The sequence below is a fragment of the Elaeis guineensis genome, chromosome 7, assembly GCF_000442705.2.
Source record: "Elaeis guineensis isolate ETL-2024a chromosome 7, EG11, whole genome shotgun sequence".
NCBI lineage: Eukaryota > Viridiplantae > Streptophyta > Magnoliopsida > Arecales > Arecaceae > Elaeis > Elaeis guineensis.
In genome coordinates, this window is record NC_025999.2 from 79,195,356 (window position 1) to 79,217,224 (window position 21,869).

The window sequence follows — 21,869 nt, forward strand, 5'->3', positions numbered from 1 at the left end:
GGTGTCAGAGATATGCAAATATCCAAAGGCAACCTGCCTCCGAACTTACACCGTTGAGTGCCCCATGGCCGTTTGCGCAATGGGGGATGGATATCCTCGGACCTTTTTTCATGACATCCGAGTAGTGGAAGTTCTTCCTGGTGGCAATAGACTATTTCACCAAGTGGGTCGAAACTGAACCTTTGGCAAAAATCACAGAAGCTAAAGTGCAGGACTTCGTCTGGAAGTCAATTGTTTGTAGGTTCGGCTTACTCAGAACCCTCATTACGGATAATGGGCGGCAATTTGCTGGAGCAAGGTTTGCTGAATTTTGTGAGGACCTAAATATCTCCCATAACTTTACTTCGGTAGCCCATCTGCAGGCAAACGACGAGGCCGAGGTGACTAACAGGACTCTGTTGTAAGGAATCAAGGCGAGACTTGAAAAAATAAAGAAAACTTGGGCAGATGAGCTTTATCATGTGTTATGGGCATACCGAACTACTCAGAGATTGCCCACAGGGGAGACCCCCTTTGCCTTAGCCTTCGGGACAGAAGCCGTGATCCCGATTGAACTCAAGCTTTCGTCGGTGCAAGTCGTGGTATTCGACGAGCAGCGCAACCCACAGGTTCTCAAGGCCAACCTCGACTTGTTAGAAGAAAAGCGGGAGACAGCTCAAGTTCAGATGGCGGCTTACAAGCAGAAAGTAGCCCGCTACTACAATTTCTGGGTCAAAAGTAAAACCTTCAGAGCGGGGGACCTGGTACTTTGGCGAGCCACTGTCTCACAACCTCAGAATCAAGAAAAACTTGCCCCGAACTGGGAAGGTCCGTATGAAGTCAAGGAGGTAGTTTAGACCGGAACATACTATCTAAAAGACCTTGGAGGAGCAGACCTTCTGCGACCATGAAATTCGAAAAATCTGCGAATGTATTACCAATAGCTTTGCCTTAAATAAAAGTTTCATATTTGTATATTTTTTCTTTTAGCATGAGCTTATAACGATAGAAAGTAACTCCCTCATACAATCAAAATTAAGCGTGTTAGGAACAGAAGGAAAACCTCGTCCTAACATGAGCAAGACTGAAGGCCCGGTTATTTAAAGATCGGATGGGGGGAGAGGCCCTTACAACGGCCCTTATGTGTCCTCACAGCCTTGTTAGAAATAGGAGAAGAACCTCATCCTAACATGAGCAAAGTCAAAGGTCCGGTTACCTAAAGATCGGATGGGGAGAGAGGCCCTTGCAACGGCCCTTATGTGCCCCCACAGTCTTGTTAGAAACAGGAGGAGAACCTCGTCCTAACATGAGCAAAGTCGAAGGTCCGGTTACTTAAAGACATGATGGGGAAAGAGGCCCTTGCAACGGCCCTTATGTGCCCCCACAGCCTTGTTAGGAACAGGAGGAGAACCTCATCCTAACACGAGCAAAGTCGAAGACCCGGTTACTTAAAGATCGGATAAGGAGAGAGGCCCTTGCAACGGCCCTTATGTGCCCCCACAGCCTTGTTAGGAACAGGAGAAGAACCTCGTCCTAACATGAGCAAAGTCGAAGGCCCAGTTATTTAAAGACCGGATGGAGGGAGAGGCCCTTGCAATGGCCCTTATGTGCCCTCACAGTCTTGTTAGGAACAAGAGGAGGACCTCGTCCTAGCATGAGCTGAAATTGACTATGTCGGGGATAGGAGAAAAATCTCGCCCTAATACAAACAAAGACTCGGTCGATCAAGATCGAATGAGGAGAAAAGCCTCCTCAGCGACTCCTCTACATCCCCACAACCCCGCTAAGAGCAGAGGAAAAACCCTTTCCTAAAGGGAAAACCCTCACTCAAATAAAAAGAAAAAGGAAGATAAGAAGGGAAGGCGACGAACTACACCAGCAATAAATGAAAAACAAACTACGTCAAAGATACGAGGGACCTCGTCTCAATGAGGAAGGATATTTCTATCAAAAATCCTCAGTCGCTAAGAGAGAACTCAACGCAGACCGAGGAGAAATAGACAAAAAAAGTTCGGTAAACGATAACTCAATACAAGAATGGACAAGATAATGGAAAATTTTCTTTTCATTTCATTAGTGAAGTGTACATTACAAAGCCTCGAAGGCCAAAAAAGAGAAACGACAAGAAAAAAAAAGAATACATAGAAGGATGAAAGGTAAAAAGAAGCTCTAAGGAAGCTCGGCTTCTTTCGACTTTGAGCTCTCGATTCCAGTCCTTATTAGGGATTACTTTAAATTTTCGACTTCTTCTTCCAGTTCCATCTTTCTTAGCAGCATCTCCCGATACATCTGGTGGAACTGTCGGCTTTCGCCCTCCGACTCCGCCTCGGCATCCTCGATCGCCTGCTGCTTGTAGGCCAGCTGAATCTTCAACCACTGCAGTTCGACCTTCTCCTACCTAAGGGCCACGGACAGTTCTTCCATGGTCCCCCTCAAGGAGCGGAGCTTGTTGGAGCCTTGTGCAGAGGCGGGCTGGACTCTCTCAGACAACTGCCTCTGAAGGCGGGCAACTTCGTTGGTCGCCGTCTTGAGCTTCCTTCGGTAGTCCTCTACTTGCCCGCACCAGCCGACCTCGTCCTAACATGAGCTGAAATTGATATGACAGGAACAGGAGGAGAACCTCGTCCTGACACAAATGAAGATCTAGTCATTTGAGACTGGATGAAGGAAAAAGTCCCTCAGCAACTCCTCTACACCTCTACAATCCCGTTAGGAGCAGAAGGGAAAACCCTCGCCCTAACACAAAAAAGAAGAAGAAAAAGTGATAAGCTACACCAAAAATAAATAAATAAATAAATAAATAATAATGAGCTGCATCCGAGGTTCAAGGGATCTCGTCTCAATGGGGAAGAAAATTCTTGTCGGAAATCTTCAGTCCCTAAGAGCGAATCAATACGTCGATGACCAGGAAGAATCTTCAAACAAAGCCGACGTCGAATAGGACGGAAGACAAAAGAAGTTCGGTAAACGACAACTTAATGCAAGAAGGGATAAGGTAATGGAAAATTTTCTTTTCATTTCATTGGCAAAGTGCGCGTTACAAAGCCTTTGAAGACCAAAAAAAAAAAAAGAGAGCAACAAGAAAGGAAAGGAATACATAGAATAAAAGGCAAAAAAAAAAGCTCTAAGGAAGTTCGGCTTCATCAGACTTCGAACTCTCGGTTCCAGCCATCGTCGAGAATTACTTTAAGTACCTGACTTCTTCTTCCAGTCCCCCTTTCGGATTAACAATTACTCCAGCATTATCTTCAAAGGACATATAGACGCCATCCTTTCTGCGCCATGTCTTCCGCTGCCTCACAATGACGGCGGGCATGACCTTCTTTCTGAGATCAGGTTTCTCCTCCTTTCTGACTTCTTCTTCCAATCCCCCTTCGGCTTCCCCCTTCTGCAGGATCGGGAAGCACTCACGGTCGAAGATGTACCACAAGCGCGGGCTCTGGGCGATCAAGACGAAACACGATCGGATCTGTCTCTTCTACCCTCGCCTTCTTCGCCGACCCAGAAGTTGCAGCGCCTTCCCTCTTGTGGGCCTTGAGACTCTTGGCTAGCGTCCGAACCGCATCCACGCCCATGCCTGCAATAAAGGAAGATCGGCACCGTTTAGAAACAGAGCCACGAAAAAGAGAGATTTCTGGAGCGAATCTAGGCTAGTCTGAAGGATGCAGAGATGCAGAGATGGGGACGACTCGAAGAACGCCTAAGGCCAAAAAGGACGTTGAGGAAGAACAGAACTCTCAGGAAGAAGGAGAGACCGAAGAAACTCCCGAGCGAGGTGAGATCCCTGAAGGAAGGAGGCGGGTTTAAATAGGCGACGGGGTCCGGTGCAGTAATGACTGCAGGACTCCTCTGGCCAGTCTATAACCACCGTATGGCCCGCTCACCGTAGCAAGCGGCTGAAGGTGGCCGGCAACTGGCAAAACCATTATTGCACCGTACCTAGGGCAGCGCTCCAGCGGGAATTCCGAAAAAATCTTTTCCGAAAAGGCTCCAGCACCAACGCGCCAAACGTCAAAATATCTAGAAACAACCAAGTACGAAAATTGAGGGAGGCAACTTCGGCTGTGAAAGTTTCTCTGTACTTCCTTCATTCGGAACTCGAACTCGAAAGTAGGGAGACTGGTGTTGGGTATAAAATACCCCCAGCCGAAGTTCGCAAAGGGCTAACCCTTCCAGGGTTCTTCCGACTTCCGACCATGTATGACGTCTTTCTGTACTCCCTCGACCGGCCGAGCTTCCATATTACCATCTGGACTTCTCCGATAATAAGCTCCTCCATTCACGTACCGGGCTACTCCAAATGCTCTTTGAGCTTCAATATTAGTCGATTTTCTGCAGTGATCGACTATTCTCCGAATCTCTTCCAGACTTCTTCCAGCCACGATCGACTCTACTCCGAACTTCCTCCGGACTTCGTCAATGGCTGAACTTCCGCAACAGTAGGACTTCTACAGTAACCAGACTCCATCCAAATTTCTACAGCGGTCGACCGTCTTCTGGATTTCGCCCGAGCTCCCGCGAGAGCCGGACCTCTACCCCGAATTTCTATTGCAGATGAACTTCATCCGAACTCCTACCAGGGTCGGGCTCTGTCCGAACTTCTACTGCAAGCGGTCTACTCCGAACTTCTACTGCAAGCGGTCTACTCCGAACTGCTACTACGAGCGGTCTACTCCAGACTTCTAGTGTAAGCGAATTCCATCCGAGCTTCTACTGTAAACGAATTTCTTTCGAACTTCTGTTACAGGCGGACTTCAACCGAGCTTCTTCAATAAGCGGTTCCCATCCGAACTTCTACAAGAATCGGACTCCGCCTGAACTTCCATAGCGGATGAATTTCGGACGAACTTCTACAATAGACAGACTCCAGCAGCTGAATTTCTACAACGGCCGACCGCCTCCGATGTCTGCCATACCTCCCCAGCCATCAACCTTCAATAGTGTCAGCGGACTTCAACAACGCCAACCGGATTTTCAGAGGATCCTCCAAACTCCTCCAGCGGACGAACCTCCCCAACGCCATCCGAAGTCCACTGCCGGTCGACCCTTTGTCGGATTCCTCATGAAACCGAACTTCCCCAATAGAAAGTTTCCGTCCGAGTTTCTACAGTAGATGGTTCCCGCCTGCAGCATCAGCGCTCTAGGCACCCGACAATCGTAGACCCGTCAGCAACCTCGGAAACATCCGAGCTTCTCCTGAATTGATGAGACAGAGAGCCATTCCACTCCATCAGACATCTCAGTCGAGCTTCAGCCGACAGATTCGAACTCTTTGGCAAATCACGACAATGGCCACTACTCTACTCCACTCTCTGTAACGGATTCCGCGTGGCTCCACCACTCTCTGGTAAGTCGCGACAACGGACACCACTCTACTCTCCGTAACAAACTCCATGTGGTCCTGAATGGCTCACTACCAGGTGGTTACAGACGTCGCTGTCAATCGGTTACGCTCTCCGTCTATAAAAAGGGACCCCCAGATACGTTCTCTCTAAGCTCTAAACTCTATCTCAAAACTCTGCTAAAATTTTCATTCGAGCACTCCATTTCTGTTGAGGCAGAGTACTGACTTGAGCGTCAGAGGGTCTTGCCGGAGCAACCCAAACTCCGGTTTAGACTTCTCTTGTAGGTCCCGGCGGCGGATGCGACCCCTCGACTCCAGCTTCTCCAGCGTCGGTGGAATTCTGCACCAACAGCCATGTTGAGTTGACGTCACTTGAATGGGGTAGCATCATCAAACCATGTTACCTGGATAGGGGTGATCTTTCAAAGATTAGATATCATGATATGGACGTGGAAATTGTGATTCAACTGCAAGGCTGCAATCACATAATTCTAGTAAGAGGCAAAGGAAGAAAAGGTATAGGAATAACCACAAAGCCTGCAATCGAGGACATTGTGCATAAATCACCTCTTGGATGAAATGTGAGTAAGATCTACCAAAGGGGCATCCGGGCACTTTTGAAGGCGGATTGCAATTTAATGATGCACTATTATTTATATCATACATGCCGAATTTTGCCACTTTTATATATGCTTGTCAGATGGAACCACAATAAATAAAGAACTACCGAGAGTTGAATCAGTCACATGATATTTGGTTGTTTGATAGACCTGTTTAGTTTCAAGTAACTGAAACTACATGTTGCATGTAGTTACCATAACTCCAGTTTTATGTAGTTGTTCGGTAGCATGCATAAGTAGGAGACGTTACTTGATTTATAATTATTAGTAACATTTTTTTTTTTGCAGCTGGCTCATAGAAACATCTATCAAGTAAACTTTTTTTTTTGCAGCTGGCTTATAGAAACATCTATCAATTCTGCAATATAACTTTGGAGGGAGCTTTATGAAGCGCTGAGGCTCCACGTTCCCAGCTGCTTGCTCCAAGTTTTTCAGGCTATATGCCTCACACTTGCCACACTCTAGTCTGCTACAACTCGGGTTTAAATTAGTATAATTGCGAGGATTTAACTAAAAATCTTGGTGCAGGATAGCTACCTGATGTAATTACATCAAACCAAACTCTGGAAATAACTTAATTTCAGCAGTGGTGAGACTGCAAACCTCAAGTGCTGGACAAAGCACATAGATCCCAGGAAATAAGAGATAGCAAGTAGCAAGTAGCAACCATGAACATGTGATATCAGTATTACTTTCAGAAAGCCTTAATTTAGCAAGGTTTTTGAGAGACAAATATAGCAAGTTTGTAGGCATCATTCAGAAGTTGTTGGCATAATAACTAGTTTACTACTACATGCAAGAACCAAGACTCTCAAACCTTATCTTACACCACACAACACGATAGAATGACAGCCTCAAATGATAGCCTCCTAACAGCAGCAACTACATCATCCTCATATTAAATGTCTAGAGACACCAATACTGAAAGACTTTTCACATTTCCACAATGATTTTCCCTGTAGCATGACCATCTATGCTCTTAGCCCAAGCCTCCTCTGCTTTGCTCAAAGGATGCCTTGAATCCACCACTGTCTTGATCTTCCCTTCCTTCACCAATTCTACCACAAAGTTCAAGTCCTCCATCTTCGGTGCTAATAGCAATGGCACCAGCTTCTTCTTGGAGAAGGTCACCTTTTTCAAGACACAAGTAGCCACAGCCTTGACAGATGGAGTTATGTCAATGACCTTTCCATTAGTAGTCAAATTAGGCTCAAAGGTGGACCAGGCAATGCCAGTAGTGCAGTGGATCACGAAATCATATTTCCTGTTTGATGGACTCTTTAAGCTTGCACCATCTGGAGTCTTGTAGTCCAACACCTCATCTGCACCCAGACTCTTCACAAGCTCTAAGTTGCGAGCACCACAGGTAGCTGTCACATGGAGGTTTGCCAGCTTGGCAAGCTGGACAACAAAATGTCCCACACCCCCAGAGGCTGCGGTGATCAGGACATTTGATGGCTCATCAGTGCCATCGAACTTGGTCCCAGCAGCCTTAAGTGCCTGGAGGGCAGTAACAGCAGCAGTGGGAAGGCCTGCACCTTCAGCAGGAGATAATTCAGGTGGCCTACTGACTGTAAAGGGCACCGGTGCCACAGCATACTCCGCGAGACCACCACTACTCTGTCAAGAAGTGAATCCTGATTTAGAAGAATGGAAGCAAGCACAATGGTTTGGACTTCAAGTAGATACCTAGCTGCCTGGTCTCAAATAGCAGTTTATGTTCTTTTGATAATGTGTCGAGTCCTCATTGATAGCCAAGTTGTGCAGTAGCCACCTTGTAGTGCAATGATTTTATTACCAATAGGAACCATCTTATCTACCACTATGAACCCAACACATCATCAAACAGTATTGCCATGACAGCAGCAGCAATAGTGCAAATGACAGCACAAGTACAATTGCTTATTGGCACAAAAATGTCAATGCTTTGCTGTGATTGGCCAAAGTAGCCAACTTTGTATGTTTTCACAAAATGGATTTGTGCAAGCGTTCAGCATAATCTTTTACTAGTTTCTTATTTTGCTTCAATAAAAATCAGTTTAGAAAATAGTTATCCATTCAAGAAAAATCACATGTTAACAATAACATCACAAGAGTGGCTTCGAAGTCCTTTGGATCAATGAATACAAAGATAATTTTGACACAGATCCATGACAAACTAAGGATAGTTCAACATTACAATACCAAGAAGCTTATCTCAATCATGGTTAAGTTGTCTGAAGAGGGGTTAAAGTATCGGAATCTTGACAGTTATGGTGAGGAAAAACAAGAAATAATCTACCCCACCCAAGAGGGGGGAAAAAAGATGAACAATAATCTGCTTTGTTTTAGTTCACTACTATTTTTTGTCTGGTTCAAGCAGCTTAAACTACAATTGAAGTTAAATTTGTACTGCTTATGTGGTTTCTTTTTGTTTACTTCCTACCATCCCTTGAAGCAAGTGCAAAAAGAGATTATAGAGGTTGATGACTTACTGAAACATTAAGCATGGCAACAACTTTATCACCTGCTTTAAAGGATCTCACTCCAGGACCTACCTCAGCAACTTCTCCTGTCACATCAACACCTGTTTCACCATAGCAATGTATTATACAATTTATTCCATAATGCTTGATTCAGTGAAGAATCCAATATTAGAAATGAAGGGCAACAGGGAGATATCAGCCAAAATTTTAAATAGAAAACTTGAAAAAAAAAATAGTACTCCACAAAACATATAATTCTCAGTCACAAGAGGCGTTGGTGTTATGCGTTGAAGGAAAAAAAGTTGTTACCGATGCTACTAGGCCTATTGCTACTTGCTATTCATGCATCAGAAAAGAGGAAAAAAGGGGAAGTAAATTTTAGGTCCTAGATCCTAGAATAAAGATACAAGGATAATTATACACCTAAGTACCAACATCATGTTGACTACTGTCTCAAATTTTGACTTTAATGGGTTTCTTATTTATACGTTTTTTTAATATAAAAATTTATTTTTGGGGTGTCTTGTGCTAAATTAAAAATAAAGCTTGACCCTTGAGTTATAGGCCTGAGGGTTCCTGATGCTTGGCCATTGAGTTATCAGGTCTGAGGGTACCTTAAAACTAAATGATCAGCATATATTGTCTATGGCTAATACTCTACTTCCTTTGGTTCAACCTGCATTGCTTTCATGGTTTCAATTGAAATCCTTGACTATATAGTGGTATAGCACATCATCTGCCTCTCTCTTGAGTTGTCTTCCATCCCACTGCCCTCTGAGGATGAGGTTTTAGACTAGCACTCTCCATTAATCAGAAGTTGACCAACTCTAGGGACTGATGTTCAGCAAGCATGCAGCATTTTTCTTTTTCTTTTTCTTTTTTTTTTTTTTCAAACTTATCCTAATCTTTCTTCCTCCTTAATTTTGTCTTTCAAATTTCTTCTATACACTAGAATCAAATCAAGCTTGTTTTTAGCTTCCTTATAATTATAACTACTTTTCTCCTAAGTTTCTCATCCATTTCTTTTCTTCAGCTTTGATCTTCTTCCTCCCATATATTTTAAGTTATATCCTTTACATGATTTTTAGTTTTTCCACAAGGTCAAATCCATTTCCCTTGTTAAAATGTTCTTGAAACCTCCTTTAACATTTTCCTTGAACACAATTTTGTTCACTCTTATTTCCATCTAAATTTTCTTCTTCCATATCTTGGAGATCCTTTTCTTTCTTCCATTCACCTTTATCAACAATTTTGTTAGTAATCACTTTATCATTCACTAGTGGAATAAAAGATATGATTGTGGGACACAAAATTTCTGTTCAGAGGACTAAAGTGGCTACGCCTTATCAACTAAACCATCAGCATGATCTAATTTCTCATGTCACCTGCCTTAAATTCACTTTTTTCTTTTGCATAATTATATAATTTGAATTGATACTTTGAGGGTTACACCTTTGTCCACCTCAAGGCCTAGCCTCTCCTTATAAGAACATGCTACATCTTCTACAGCTTAAAACATTTATTACCTAGAGCTAACTAGTGCATTAAGAAAAGACTAAATTGGTAAATAACTGCATTTACATACAGATGCTATACTACAGTTTTCTGAAAATCTTGCTTCCTCTTGGTTCCCTCAATAAAGACCAATTATCACTTCTTATTAGAAGGGAAGAAAACTCCACGTAATTTAATAATGTAGTCACCTGACAGCTTAACTACCTTGGGTTAAGCATAGATAATAGAAATGAAAACAAATGCATTAGTACTGTAAAAGGTTGTCCTAAGCCTGAATTCCAAAATTAAAGGCATTTGTAGAAGACAAGATGACCCAACAATTTATTTGTAGTCTACAACATCCAACAACCCCATCAAATTTTATAGTATTAAACTGGTAACTACCATAGCTAGGGAAAGAACCATCTATAAGAAAATCCACTGATTAAATGTTGGAATTTTTAACAATGAATCGGCAATAGGAACCACTGAACCTTAGTTCCAATAGTACTGCCTCTTGCCCTTTAAGCAAGAGGTTGGGCATTCGATTCCATTGGGTCCTGGTCTTCCCTTTTGGCACCCAATTAATTAATTACCCTAGTTCTATCAGCAGTGGCTTGGCCTATCTGGAGGCCTAGGCTCTGGCCTAGACTATTTGGGGTGGGCATAGGGTAGCGGGTGGAGATTAGGCCCTCCTAGTCACAAAAAAGGAAAATCAGCAGTAGAAGGTGCATGATGGAATATATCTAGACAAAAATTCATTATTTTGATCAAATCACTCCGAGGTACTTGAGCAAAAATTAAGCAAGAATTCCATGAGTACTCTAAAGGAAGAACAATCACTACAACCACATAAAAGAACAATTATCCCATCATTTGACAGCAGCAGAACTTACATGGTATGAATGGAAATTTGGGCGGCAAAAATGGTCGAAGCATGCCTTTCTGAACTTTCCAATCAAATGGATTTATGCTTGTTGCTTCCAGCTTCAACAAAATCTCATCTTTTTTTGGTGAAGGAATCGGAACCTCGACATGCTGCAATGAGCATAAATTCCAATGCAAAAATGTAAAGCTACTTTAGTTAAGAATAGAGTATTCTTCTATACGTAGACAACACCAATTTTACAAAATTAACACTCACTAAGCATAAAAGTCACCTTGAGCATTGGTTACATCAAGCATAAGAACAAGATAATATAAAGATTATTATGGTACAACATACACAGGGAACTACAAACCAAGTTCTTAAAAACCATTACTGAACCCTGTACCATTTTCCTAATGGAATAGTATTCAGTATGGCACTGGTATCAATGGTATATACCGAAACTTGCATATTCCAAAAATTGAAAAAACATCAGTATTGACTAGCATAGCTGATATAATATTGACCACTATAGATGGTATGGTATTGCCAGTATGCACTGGTATGAACCAGTATGGCCAGTGATGCACTGGTATGAACCAGTATGGCACCTGCACCAGTAGTGCTTGTTTCACACCGAAATGGTATGGCAGTGGCTTTACGATCCCATTTCAGTGGTTTTTGAAACATGCTATAAACAATTAAAATCACAATTCACAAATGAACATTTTAAAGACAACATGAAGATTTCCTCATCAAATGCATTTATACTATAAGAGTATGATTTTGTATTTAAGCAAAACCATTTTGCATTATTTAAGCAGCAAATATTTACAATTACAAGAGGTCTCTAGTATTTGAATCTATTGGCAATGATTCCATTTTTTTCTCTTCATTATTTTTTATTGTGGTGCTTTGGGACTTCATACAATATCCAAAAGGTTACAATCACTCCTCTACTCCCAAAGTATTACTGCATCAACAACACGCAGATATCATGCTCACTAACAAAAAAGTGGTATGATTTTGAACGAGCAGTCTCTTGGTTGACACCCAGAACATCTTTGAAAATAAAAAGTGAGCAATCAAATTTTTGTTCTAGAGTCCCTTAGGGAAGAGCTCCATAGTAGAGAGAGAGAGAGAGAGAGAGAGAGAGTCAGGATTCCTTCTCATGACATAGAGAAAGAAAGCCAATGTATAAGAAACCAGTGGATCTGTCCAATGAATCATAGCACCCATTGGATTCCCAAGAGTATCCAACCATTTGTTTGAAACATCATTTGAGAAACACCAAATCCAGCCATGAAACTTCATAAAAGAAAACAAGAAAGCTACCATATAAAAAATAGTGTTCCTATTTATGGAATAGTGCTTTAGTTGCAACAGAGACTCTTACATGGAATCCAAACATTGGAAACATTTTTCAAAGGATTTACACAAAAAAAGGTCCAATGGTTAGTGAAATACTTATTTAGAAACATGGTGGTAAGCCAATGGTCTACAGCTGAAAATTTTGATCTGTATAAACTTCTGCAAAGAGTTAAACTTTCCAACAAAACTTCCTTTTTCTTTGGAGAAAATCCAACAAAACTTTCATTGAAGTTAAGGATATTAAAGGCCCTCCTCAAATCCAATCAAGAAAAAACGTGGTGGAACTCTATGCATACGGCAATGCTAATTGTCAAGTTAGTTCAGTATTTCATGAAGTGTTACACTTCATGATTCAATACAGGATTAGCACTTCAGATATGAGGTAATGCTATGTACAAGTCTCTTTATCACAGTAAGACAATTTCTTGAAGGGACTTATCAAGTTTCTTTCTGATTTCGCATGCTTACCTTTCTAATGTTAGCATGAGAGCAAATTCCATGTCTAATGAATCAAAGTAGACAACCAAAGATGTATCAAAGTTAGCTAGGGAAAAGATAGGATCATCCTTTCTGTTCTTTTTGATGAGTTTGTAACTCTTTTCTGCTTCCTTTATCCACTTAAAAGACTTCAGGCATTTGGTGATAAGGACAATCATTGAAATTTTTCCTTTTTCTTTTTTTTTTTTTAATGAAAAAGAGGCAAGAGTGGGTGGTCTATATAAGCTTTGAATACCATGGAGGCATGCAGGATGTTTAAAGCTGAGTGCCTCATTTTTGTAAGACGAACAAAAGAGTCAAAAAAGATGAAGCTACTTTTCCAGAGTCATTAGATCTGAATAAAGCCTTCACCCCTAAGGAGCTCAAAGATTTGGCTGGATGGTGTAAATGATCCTCTATGCTCTTGTAATAGATGACAAGTCCATCTGCACATGACATAAAAACCTGGTGCTTCATAAGGATGCTTATGGCATAAGATAGCTCAAATGGTATCACTTCATAAAATCATCTCTTGCTTTCAGTAGTCCACGTTCATTTCTGTGTCTCACCTCTAATACTTTGTGGTAGCCACTTTTATGATTCACTTTCAACAGTTCTAGAATGTGGAAAGGGATACCTTATCATGATCCTTCTCATTGTTCCACTATCCATGAACATTTGCCATGTCCATCTTTCTTTCTCTTATTGGTCATAGAGAAGGTATAGGATGCCAGGACAACACAACTGCTCATGCTTTTCTTCACCAAAACCTTGGGATTTCATTTGCTTGTTTCTATGTTTCCTCATTTTCTTTAGGGCTTGTTTCATAAACTGAGTATATTTAGAAAAGCAGCATGAGGTATGGGGGCCAGGTGAAACCTCTTCTGCCACTAAGAAGAATTTCGATAATGCGTGGAATGATTTAATTTAAAGAAAGTTAAATTATAATTTCTTTTAATGATCAAAAAGAAATTCACAAAGCTATATGCAACCAAGAAATATAAAATATCACAGAAGGAGAATAAAAACATGGAAACAATCAGAATGGCATTACAGTTGTCCTGTAAAAGAAAAAATGGAAGTCAGAGCACTGGAAAGCTATCAAACAAAACTACCACTACAAACACCCATCTCTTACTTTTTCATCCAAAACACCATAATCTTGCATTCCAAGGAAATGATACCACCTTGCATCTATTGCATATCTTTCCCACCTTATCACATGTAAAGAATACCGTACAACAATAAGTATGTCTGGATAAATGGAATCAAAAAAACATTCTATTTCTACAAACGCATTGGATAGTTCTCAAGTCTTTTTTTTTTTTTTTTTGATTATTCCACTTAAATCTGCTTCCACACAATGCCCTTGCATTTCTATTTCGATACCAGCAATGATGCTGTCTAAACTCATACCATTAAAGCCTCAAATTGAACATGTTAAAAGATGACTTGATGGTCCTTCCTTCTTTATTTTTCAGCTAATCAAATATGTAAAAATATGCTATGGATTGTCAAAATTTCAATTTCAGGCATATATCAAGTCTTTATACTTCCACAGGCCTTTGTAAAAAGGGAAAATCTCCGGGGTTCACTGGTTAGTGCACATAAAAAGTTGCATAGGCTCTCAGCTTGCTGGCTTGGCAACTAAACATTCAACCACCCAGAGTGTGCTGCATTAATTCCCATTAGTTATGAAAATATCTCCTTATGTCATGTGACAGAGAGAACTTTGCGTGTGCATGAAACAGGCGCCTGACATCATTTCTCGAAAAAAATTGCTCATAAAAGGATGCAGAAAAAAATAACCCACTCCCTTTGCATGATGCATTACAGAATGATTTATTAAACGGAAAATTTGAAAAAAAAAAATTCTATTCAAGAAGATAGATTGAAACTGATGTTTACAAAAATGTATAACTTCGAGAAAGGGTGAAAAAATGGATGCGATAAAACCAGGAAATACATGCGTGAAGCAAGAACAGAGTGTAATCTCTCTTTTTTTTTTTTTTGCCCCCCGCAGAAGCGGCAAAAGTCACTCTTTTGAGAGGAACAGAAAAAATTACTCCATACACGAACCTCAAGCGATGACCACGTAATGTTCTTACAAATAGCACGAATTGCAATAAATTACCCCCTAAGAAAAAAAAAAAAAAAAAACAGGGCACTGGATCCTAAATAGTGCATAATTTATCTTTCCACAAAGACTTCTATTCATTCGGCATAGTAACCAGAATAAAATTTGAAAAAAACTAAGATGAAAAGAAACCATCTCTAACTGAAATTTATCACGGAAGAAATAAAATTTCTAATTTCTGGAAACGAGAACTCAAAGGAACTAAAGCAAACAAAGAACAACAATGGAAGAACACAAAAGAATTAGAGGAGCATTATGGGAAGAGCAAATTTCACCTTCAAGCCCGCAGCTCCACCACCGTAACCGCTGTAGTGAACCGCCTGCATGGACTTCCCGGCCATGGAAGGAAAGTTAGAGAGAGGAAGAGAGAGAAGAGTTTGGTTGGTTTGGTGATGCGAGAGTAGACGGGAGGCGTTTGGCTTGGAGGGAGCGGAAGAAATATTTCTACTGGTTTGGCAACTAACAATCCTCGCACGGTGCCACCGGTGCGTCTCGCACCGGTCCCGCCCGGGGATGGATTCACGAAAATAACCCTAAAAACAAAGCTTGTGGGCATATCAGTCACGACGTGACCGCTGATGGAAGACGACAACTGTCTCGGGTTGAAGGACTGCCCCTTGAAATAATCGTGACGTTGGAAACGGGAATTTTTTAATACTATATTGGATCGGTCCAGCCCAAAACAACCGGTCCTCTCCAGCTCTGGGCCGTTCTTCAGAGAGAAATATCATATGGATCAATTTTTTTTATTGGTCAATTTATTTATATTTTTATATTTTTAAAAATAAATAAATTATTTTTTTATAAATAATATTTATTTATAAAATAAAAAAATTTATCTATTTAAAAGTGGATAAGTCATTTCCATTAGCTATGAAAATAATATTTTTATTTTGTTCCTAAAACACTCCTAATCCTATAATAGTAGTAATAATAATAACAACAACAATAATATATATATATATATATATATATATATATAATATTTTAATATAATATATTATTATTATTTATTATATATTGTATATAATATTATTCTAACCTAACATATTATTATTTTATTATAATATAATATGTTATTACTTATTTTATATTTAGATTATTTTTGTACCATATCATATTATATATTATTATAATATAATATAATATTTATATAATAAAAGATATTATGTAAAATGTGGATAGATTTTAGCAATTTAGTCAGATAAATAATAATGTAAAAAAATATAGATAACAAATTTCGAAGTTATTTTTTAATATATAAAAAATATGAATAAATTTTTTTTATTTAAATATTATTTCTAAAATATTTATCTAAAAAAATATAGATTTTTGAATAATTTTTTTATCCTAAGATGCATAGGTTCTCCTTTTTTTATATTAGTAAGGGTCTATTTAGATATTTTTATAAATTGGACCAAAAGATCACGTAAGATTTATGAATTGAACTGCCCATTTAAGTATGGCACAATATCAACCAGACCTGGTCTAAATTCTATGAAGAAAAAAAGACCCTTATAATTTTTTTTCTTCCCACGGCTTAAAGATGCGAATCTAGGCTGGATTTGGATTGGTTCTTGGAAAATACAAACTATATGGGCCAACAAGTCCGATTTCTACAGATTTTTCACTCAATCCTATGAAAATATCCAAACAGATCCTAAATAGATATGTCCAATTTACGGGACTAACTGGCTGGAACATGTTGCGGCCAATCGCCTCGTCGCCCGATCGTCGGGAACGTGCACCTGCAAAAACGAGAAGTCCGCAATGACCGGAGGCGGCTCCGGTGGAGACCCTCCGACGGTCAAGTCAGGGAGGTGACTGGGCAACAGTGAAATGCAGACAGAGAGCTCGATCGAGAGAGAGAGAGGGAGAGAGGAGCGAGCCTGCGGTTTCGGAGTCGAGAAGTGGGAGCGATGGAGCGGATCTCTTGTACTGTTGCCTTCCCCGGTTTATATAGTGGAGCACGGTATGGCGCCGTCATTAATGGCGCAGACAAGTGAGGAACTGTCAACTCACTGTAGACTGTCAGAGTCGCCGTGAAAGTGTCATGTCACCGTGTGGCCGTCAAATCACCAGGGTTGACAATGCCCCCGGTGGGACAATGCCCCTAGATAGCCGTGCCGCATGTCGCTGTCAGAGCTGACAAGGTCTGGCGGCTGTACGGCGATTGGAGGAGTCGTCCGACCCTAAGTCGGTGGCCAGCTGAGTGGCGTCGGGCCCCTCCGATGGTCGGGGAGTCTTACATGAGTCGGCAATCAGACCTCTGAGCTCAGTCGGTCGGAAAAAGTGCGTCCGACATATCCTCAGTCGGTCGTGAGCCGATAATTAGCCGATGATGGCATCCGTCAGTCGGTCGCTCCGACCGCCAATCGGTCGGTCGGTCGGGCCGTCGGTCGGTCGGTCCTTCCGGCAGTCGGTCGGTCGGTCGGTGGGTATCCCCCAATAGTTGCCCCCCTCCACTCCTAAGTCGGATGGTGAGCTGGCCGATGCTCTTACTCGGGCAGCAATCCTAGGCGACTAGGAGTGGGGTTGTCGTATGCACAGATCTGACCGTACCGTCGGCTGATCTGATGTCAGACGCCTCATAAATGCCAAGCGATCTGGACGTCTAGTCGGTGTCAGAAGTCACGTCGGCGTCAGACGTCGCGTCTTGTCGTCGTCAGACGTTACGTCGGTGTCAGAAGATCGGGCGCCGGACGATACGGCGTCAGACGACGGGATATCCGGCGCCGATCGTGGGAGTGTGGGGCGCTGTCAGGTGTCCCATCGGGGATGCGAATCGGTGCAGGCGCATAAATGCGGAACCGCGTCCGCACGTGCCGCGTGTCGAAGGTGGTTGGCCGGCGCCCCCCGCATTTAATATGGGCGGTGCGGCCGTCCTAGGACGGGGTGCGCCGAATCCTCAGCCACCCGGAGGCCGGCATGCGTCGCGCATCCATGGAGCTTCGGTCGGCGCGGAGTCATCTTGGCCGTCGGTCGGGCCTATATATATAGGACCCCTCGGACCCAAGACCCCACCACTGCCATTTTGCTGCCGAAACTCTGTCCGGGCGATTTCTCAGTCGTCACGGGCAGAGCTTTCTTGCTTCCAGAAGAGCTCCTCCGGTTCGTGGTCTCCTCTTCGTCCTCCTCACCTTCTTCTTCTCCTTCGTTTCTTCTTCTTCTCTGTTTCTTCCTCCTTCGGTTCCGGTGCAATGGCCAGGAATCCGACTCAGGGAGCTCGGTCGGGGAACCCGACCGACGACTCCCGCTCGACTCCGGAAGATGAGGCTTTCTCGCTTTCGGGGCCGAATGTTGATCAGCTTCGGGAGCAATACTGCATCCCGGAGCAGTTTCAACTGTCCGCCCCAGGGGCCAGCGGTCGGGTTAACAGCCCTCCGCCTGGTCAGTTGGCGCTTTATGTCGAGGACCTCCGCGCAGGTCTTCGGCTCCCGATTTTGGAGTTCGTCCGAAATCTTCTGAACTATTACGGACTCTGTCCGGCGCAACTAGCGCCGAACTCAGTCCGTCTCATCATTAGTTTTGCTTTGTTGTGTCAGCTTTTGCCGACCAACCCTCGCATTTCTCTCTTCGGGCCTTCTTTGTGCTCCGACCCCACCCTAAAGCCCGAGGGTGGTGGCTCTTCAACCCCCGGAAGGGTCTTTCCTTCATCACCGGTCTTCCATCGTCCATTCATGGGTGGAAGAACCAATTCTTCTTTGTTTCTTCTCCATCTTCTTGGGGCTTTCCTTCTCACTGGGGCGTGCCCCGAATCGAAGCCAATGACAACAGTCGGGTGGAAGCGGACGATCGGGAGGACTTCCACCGACTAAAAGATATGTCGGTCCCGAAGCAGAGGGAGCTTATTACCGAACAAGCTCTCTATGACGCCGGCTTAAGCTTGGTCCCCCGACTAGGTATCGTCCGACTTCCCGGTCTCCTTTTCATCCGACCCTTAGTCCGATTCTTTAGCTAACACCTTTGTCGGTATTGCAGGGACACCTCCAAGAATGCGGCCGACAGACGCGGAGATACGGCAGTTCGCGACGAGGAAGAGGCCAGCGTTGGGGGCCGGACCTTCGCGCCCCCCGAAGAAGCCTGCTCCAGCGGTGCCGGTCATCGAAGCATCGGTGATCAATCAATCCGAGCCCGTCATCGCGCTCGCGGCTCCGGCGACGCGTTCGGAGGAGAGGACGATGGGTGAAGCGGCCGAAGGAACGTCGGCGGCATCACCGGAGGCGGTGGAGCCGGATGTAGTTCGAGAAACCGAACATCATCCGACGGCGTCTGTGGCCGCAGCGGGGGGTGTCGGTTCTACTTCGAGCATCCCCTTGCTGCCGGTCCCGTCGGTCGGGGCAGCTGATCGAGGGAAAGCCCCGATGGAGCCCGCGGACGAGACAAGGTCGGGGAGCCGATCTGTGCCGCCCAACGCACAGTTCCCCGAAGGTGCGTCGGCATTGGCCGACCACAACCTGGCGAGGAGGTTGTGCCAGGGGATTCTTCTTCCGGTCGATGTTGAGTCGCTGAGATCTCAGCAGGTAACCGAGATGCTGTCCAGGTTCTATCCGACTATGATCGAGGTAAGCTTCGCATCACCTTCTCTTTTCCTTAGAAATTTTTCTTGTTATGTGATCCTGATGAAGCATTTCCAATCGGCAGCTGATCTATACAATGTCGGAATTGGAGGTTGGGTACCAGAGGTTCGGCAATGTCCGGGCCGCTTATAAGGAGAGGTCGGCGGCGGCCGAAGCCGAGAGGGCGATGTTGGCCGACCACCTTCAGCAATCGACCGACCGGGAGGCCAAGTTAGTAGACGAGGTCTCCCGACTTGGGTCCGAGCTTAGGTCGGCCAAGAAGGAGGCCAGACATAAGGGTCGGGCCGTGTGTCGTCTTCGGCACGAACGGGACGGCGCCACCGCCGAACTCCAAGGAGAGCGTGAGCAGCTTCGGGTGAGCCTGGAGAAGCTCGTCAAGGCTGAGGAGGAACTTTCGATCGCCCAAGCCGACGCCGACATAGCAAAGGCGGAGGCGGAGTCGGTGAAGGAAGCGCTCGGTCGGGCGGAGGAAGAGGCAAGGTCGGCGTGGGAGTCGGCCGACCGAGCGGTTGAAGACTTCAGGGTCTCCGACCAATATCGGGAGGAGATGCTCGAGTCGGATTTCGCCTCGTACCGGGTGGGGTACGAGGACGGTCGGGAGGCAGTTCGGGCCTTGTATCCGGAGCTCGACCTTAGCAGCATCGTCCCACCGGGGGCCGAGGAGGAAGCCACCGAGGAGATGGCCGACCAGCCATCGGGAGGCGTAGCTGCTGCGGAGGAAGTCATCCCGGAGGAAGCGGCACCGACTGCCAGTCCCCCGCCGACCGAAGGACCGGCTTCAGCCGTCGACCCGACCCCGCTTGTGGCTGACACACCTGTCATCCCCGATCTCCCGTCGGTCGAGGAGATCGACTCAGATGGGTGATCGGGTCATACCGACTCCTTCGCTTTTTCTGTTCTTTTGGAAATATATGTAATCGGGCTTCGACCCGACTTCGTACATTTTAAATGAAAATTTTGAATGAAAGTTTCTTCTACTTTCCCTTTGTCTCCTTCCCAATGTATAGTTGAATGCCTTAGTGGGTCATTAACTTGTGTAAGTCGCTAACTCACATAAGTCGGTAGGATGTTCGGCAACTCGTGCCGCTACGAAGGAAGGGTAGGTCCCGACTCTGGGTCGGCTTCTGATAGTCGAGCTCATCAGTCGGGCGCGTCTTGTTGAGTCGGGAGCCGACCGAACCTGGCAAAGGTTCGGTAGTCGGGCTTCCATAGACGCGTTCAGTCGAATGTCGCCCGGCGCAGTGTCGGGGGAACGACAATAAGTCGGATCCCCATGCTCTTGCGTCGGGTACTCGTTCTGTATCTTTCGACATACGGTAGCAAGCCGAATGTCGTCCAGCCGGCCGTAGGTCGGTCGGCAAGTCGTGGATGCGAGTAAGGTCGCGTTATGCGATAGACGGTGGTAAGCCGAATATCCCTCGACCGGCCGTAGCCTGGTCGGAAGTCGCGACGTCAGTCGCGTAGGCTTTTCGCCTCTCTTTGGTCGGGGCCCGATCAGCTTGTCAGCCGATGGTTTGGCCCAAAAGTTCGACCGTAGAAGGAATGTCAACTCCCGTCCATGAGGGTGCATCGGTCCTTGTAAGGGTCCGATGCATCGTCGAAGGAGTGTTAACTCCCGCCAATAAGAGTTCATCGATCCTTGTAAGGGTCCGACGCATCGTCGAAGGAGTGTCAACTCCCGTCCATGAGGGTGCATCGGTCCTTGTAAGGGTCCGACGCATTGTCGAAGGAGTGTTAACTCCCGCCAATAAGAGTTCATCGGTCCTTGTAAGGGTCCGACGCATCGTCGAAGGAGTGTCAACTCCCGTCCATGAGGGTGCATCGGTCCTTGTAAGGGTCCGACGCATCGTCGAAGGAGTGTTAACTCCCACCAATAAGAGTTCATCGGTCCTTGTAAGGGTCCGACGCATCGTCGAAGGAGTGTCAACTCCCATCCATGAGGGTGCATCGGTCCTTGTAAGGGTCCGATGGATCACCGGCGATAAGGCCGTTGGTTCCCGGAGGACACTAAGTCCATATCGTCACGTCGGGGCTTGACCTTGATGAGCACCGATCATTAGTCGAAGAGTTAAAACTTCGAACTTTCAAACTGAATTTGTATTCCGACTATTGAATTACAAAGTTCACTGGTAATACAGCTTCAAGTTGTCGGCGTTCCAAGTTCGGAGAATAGACTTCCCCTCAAGGGTCTCCAGTCGGTAGGCTCTCGGACCGTAGGTATCTGCTACCTTGTAGGGTCCTTCCCAATTGGGGGCCAGCTTCCCTTGGTCCAAGGGCTTCGACACTTCTGCCTTCCTCAAGACCAAGTCGCCAGGCCTGAAAAGCTTCGGTCTGACCTTGGCGTTGTAATACCGAGCGACCCTCTGTTGGTACGAAGCCATGCGAATTTGGGCCTCATCTCGTAGTTCGGAGAGGAGGTCTCGGCCCTCCGACTCTCGAAGTTGTCCGGCTCTTGGTACCGCTCGACCCTTGAAGATGGCAGTCCAATCTCGAGCGGGATCATGGCCTCCGTTCCATAGGCCAAACTAAAAGGC

At 44.6% G+C, this 21,869-nt stretch overlaps 1 protein-coding gene across 1 annotated transcript; it reads right to left on the reverse strand.

Annotated features, from left to right (window-relative positions):
- Window positions 1-6,620: 6,620 nt before the first annotated feature.
- Window positions 6,621-15,270, reverse strand: LOC140859434 (chloroplast envelope quinone oxidoreductase homolog). Its single transcript, XM_073261205.1, has 4 exons — window positions 15,031-15,270; window positions 10,799-10,940; window positions 8,418-8,509; window positions 6,621-7,563 (listed from the first exon to the last, which is right to left on the reverse strand). Exons 1-4 carry the CDS (start codon window positions 15,094-15,096, stop codon window positions 6,877-6,879), a joined length of 987 nt encoding a protein of 328 aa, XP_073117306.1. The 5' UTR covers window positions 15,097-15,270; the 3' UTR covers window positions 6,621-6,876.
- Between the last annotated feature and the right edge of the window lie 6,599 nt (window positions 15,271-21,869).

Excerpts from the sequence above, each read along its gene's own strand:
- LOC140859434 (XM_073261205.1), bottom strand. The coding sequence starts at position 15,096 with ATGGCCGGGAAGTCCATGCAGGCGGTTCACTACAGCGGTTACGGTGGT. Across the intron at positions 8,510-10,798 it reads CAAATTTCCATTCATACCAT|GTGTTGATGTGACAGGAGAA; the intron begins GTAAGTTCTGCT and ends ATGGTGAAACAG. Across the intron at positions 7,564-8,417 it reads TTGCCATGCTTAATGTTTCA|AGTAGTGGTGGTCTCGCGGA; the intron begins GTAAGTCATCAA and ends ACTTCTTGACAG.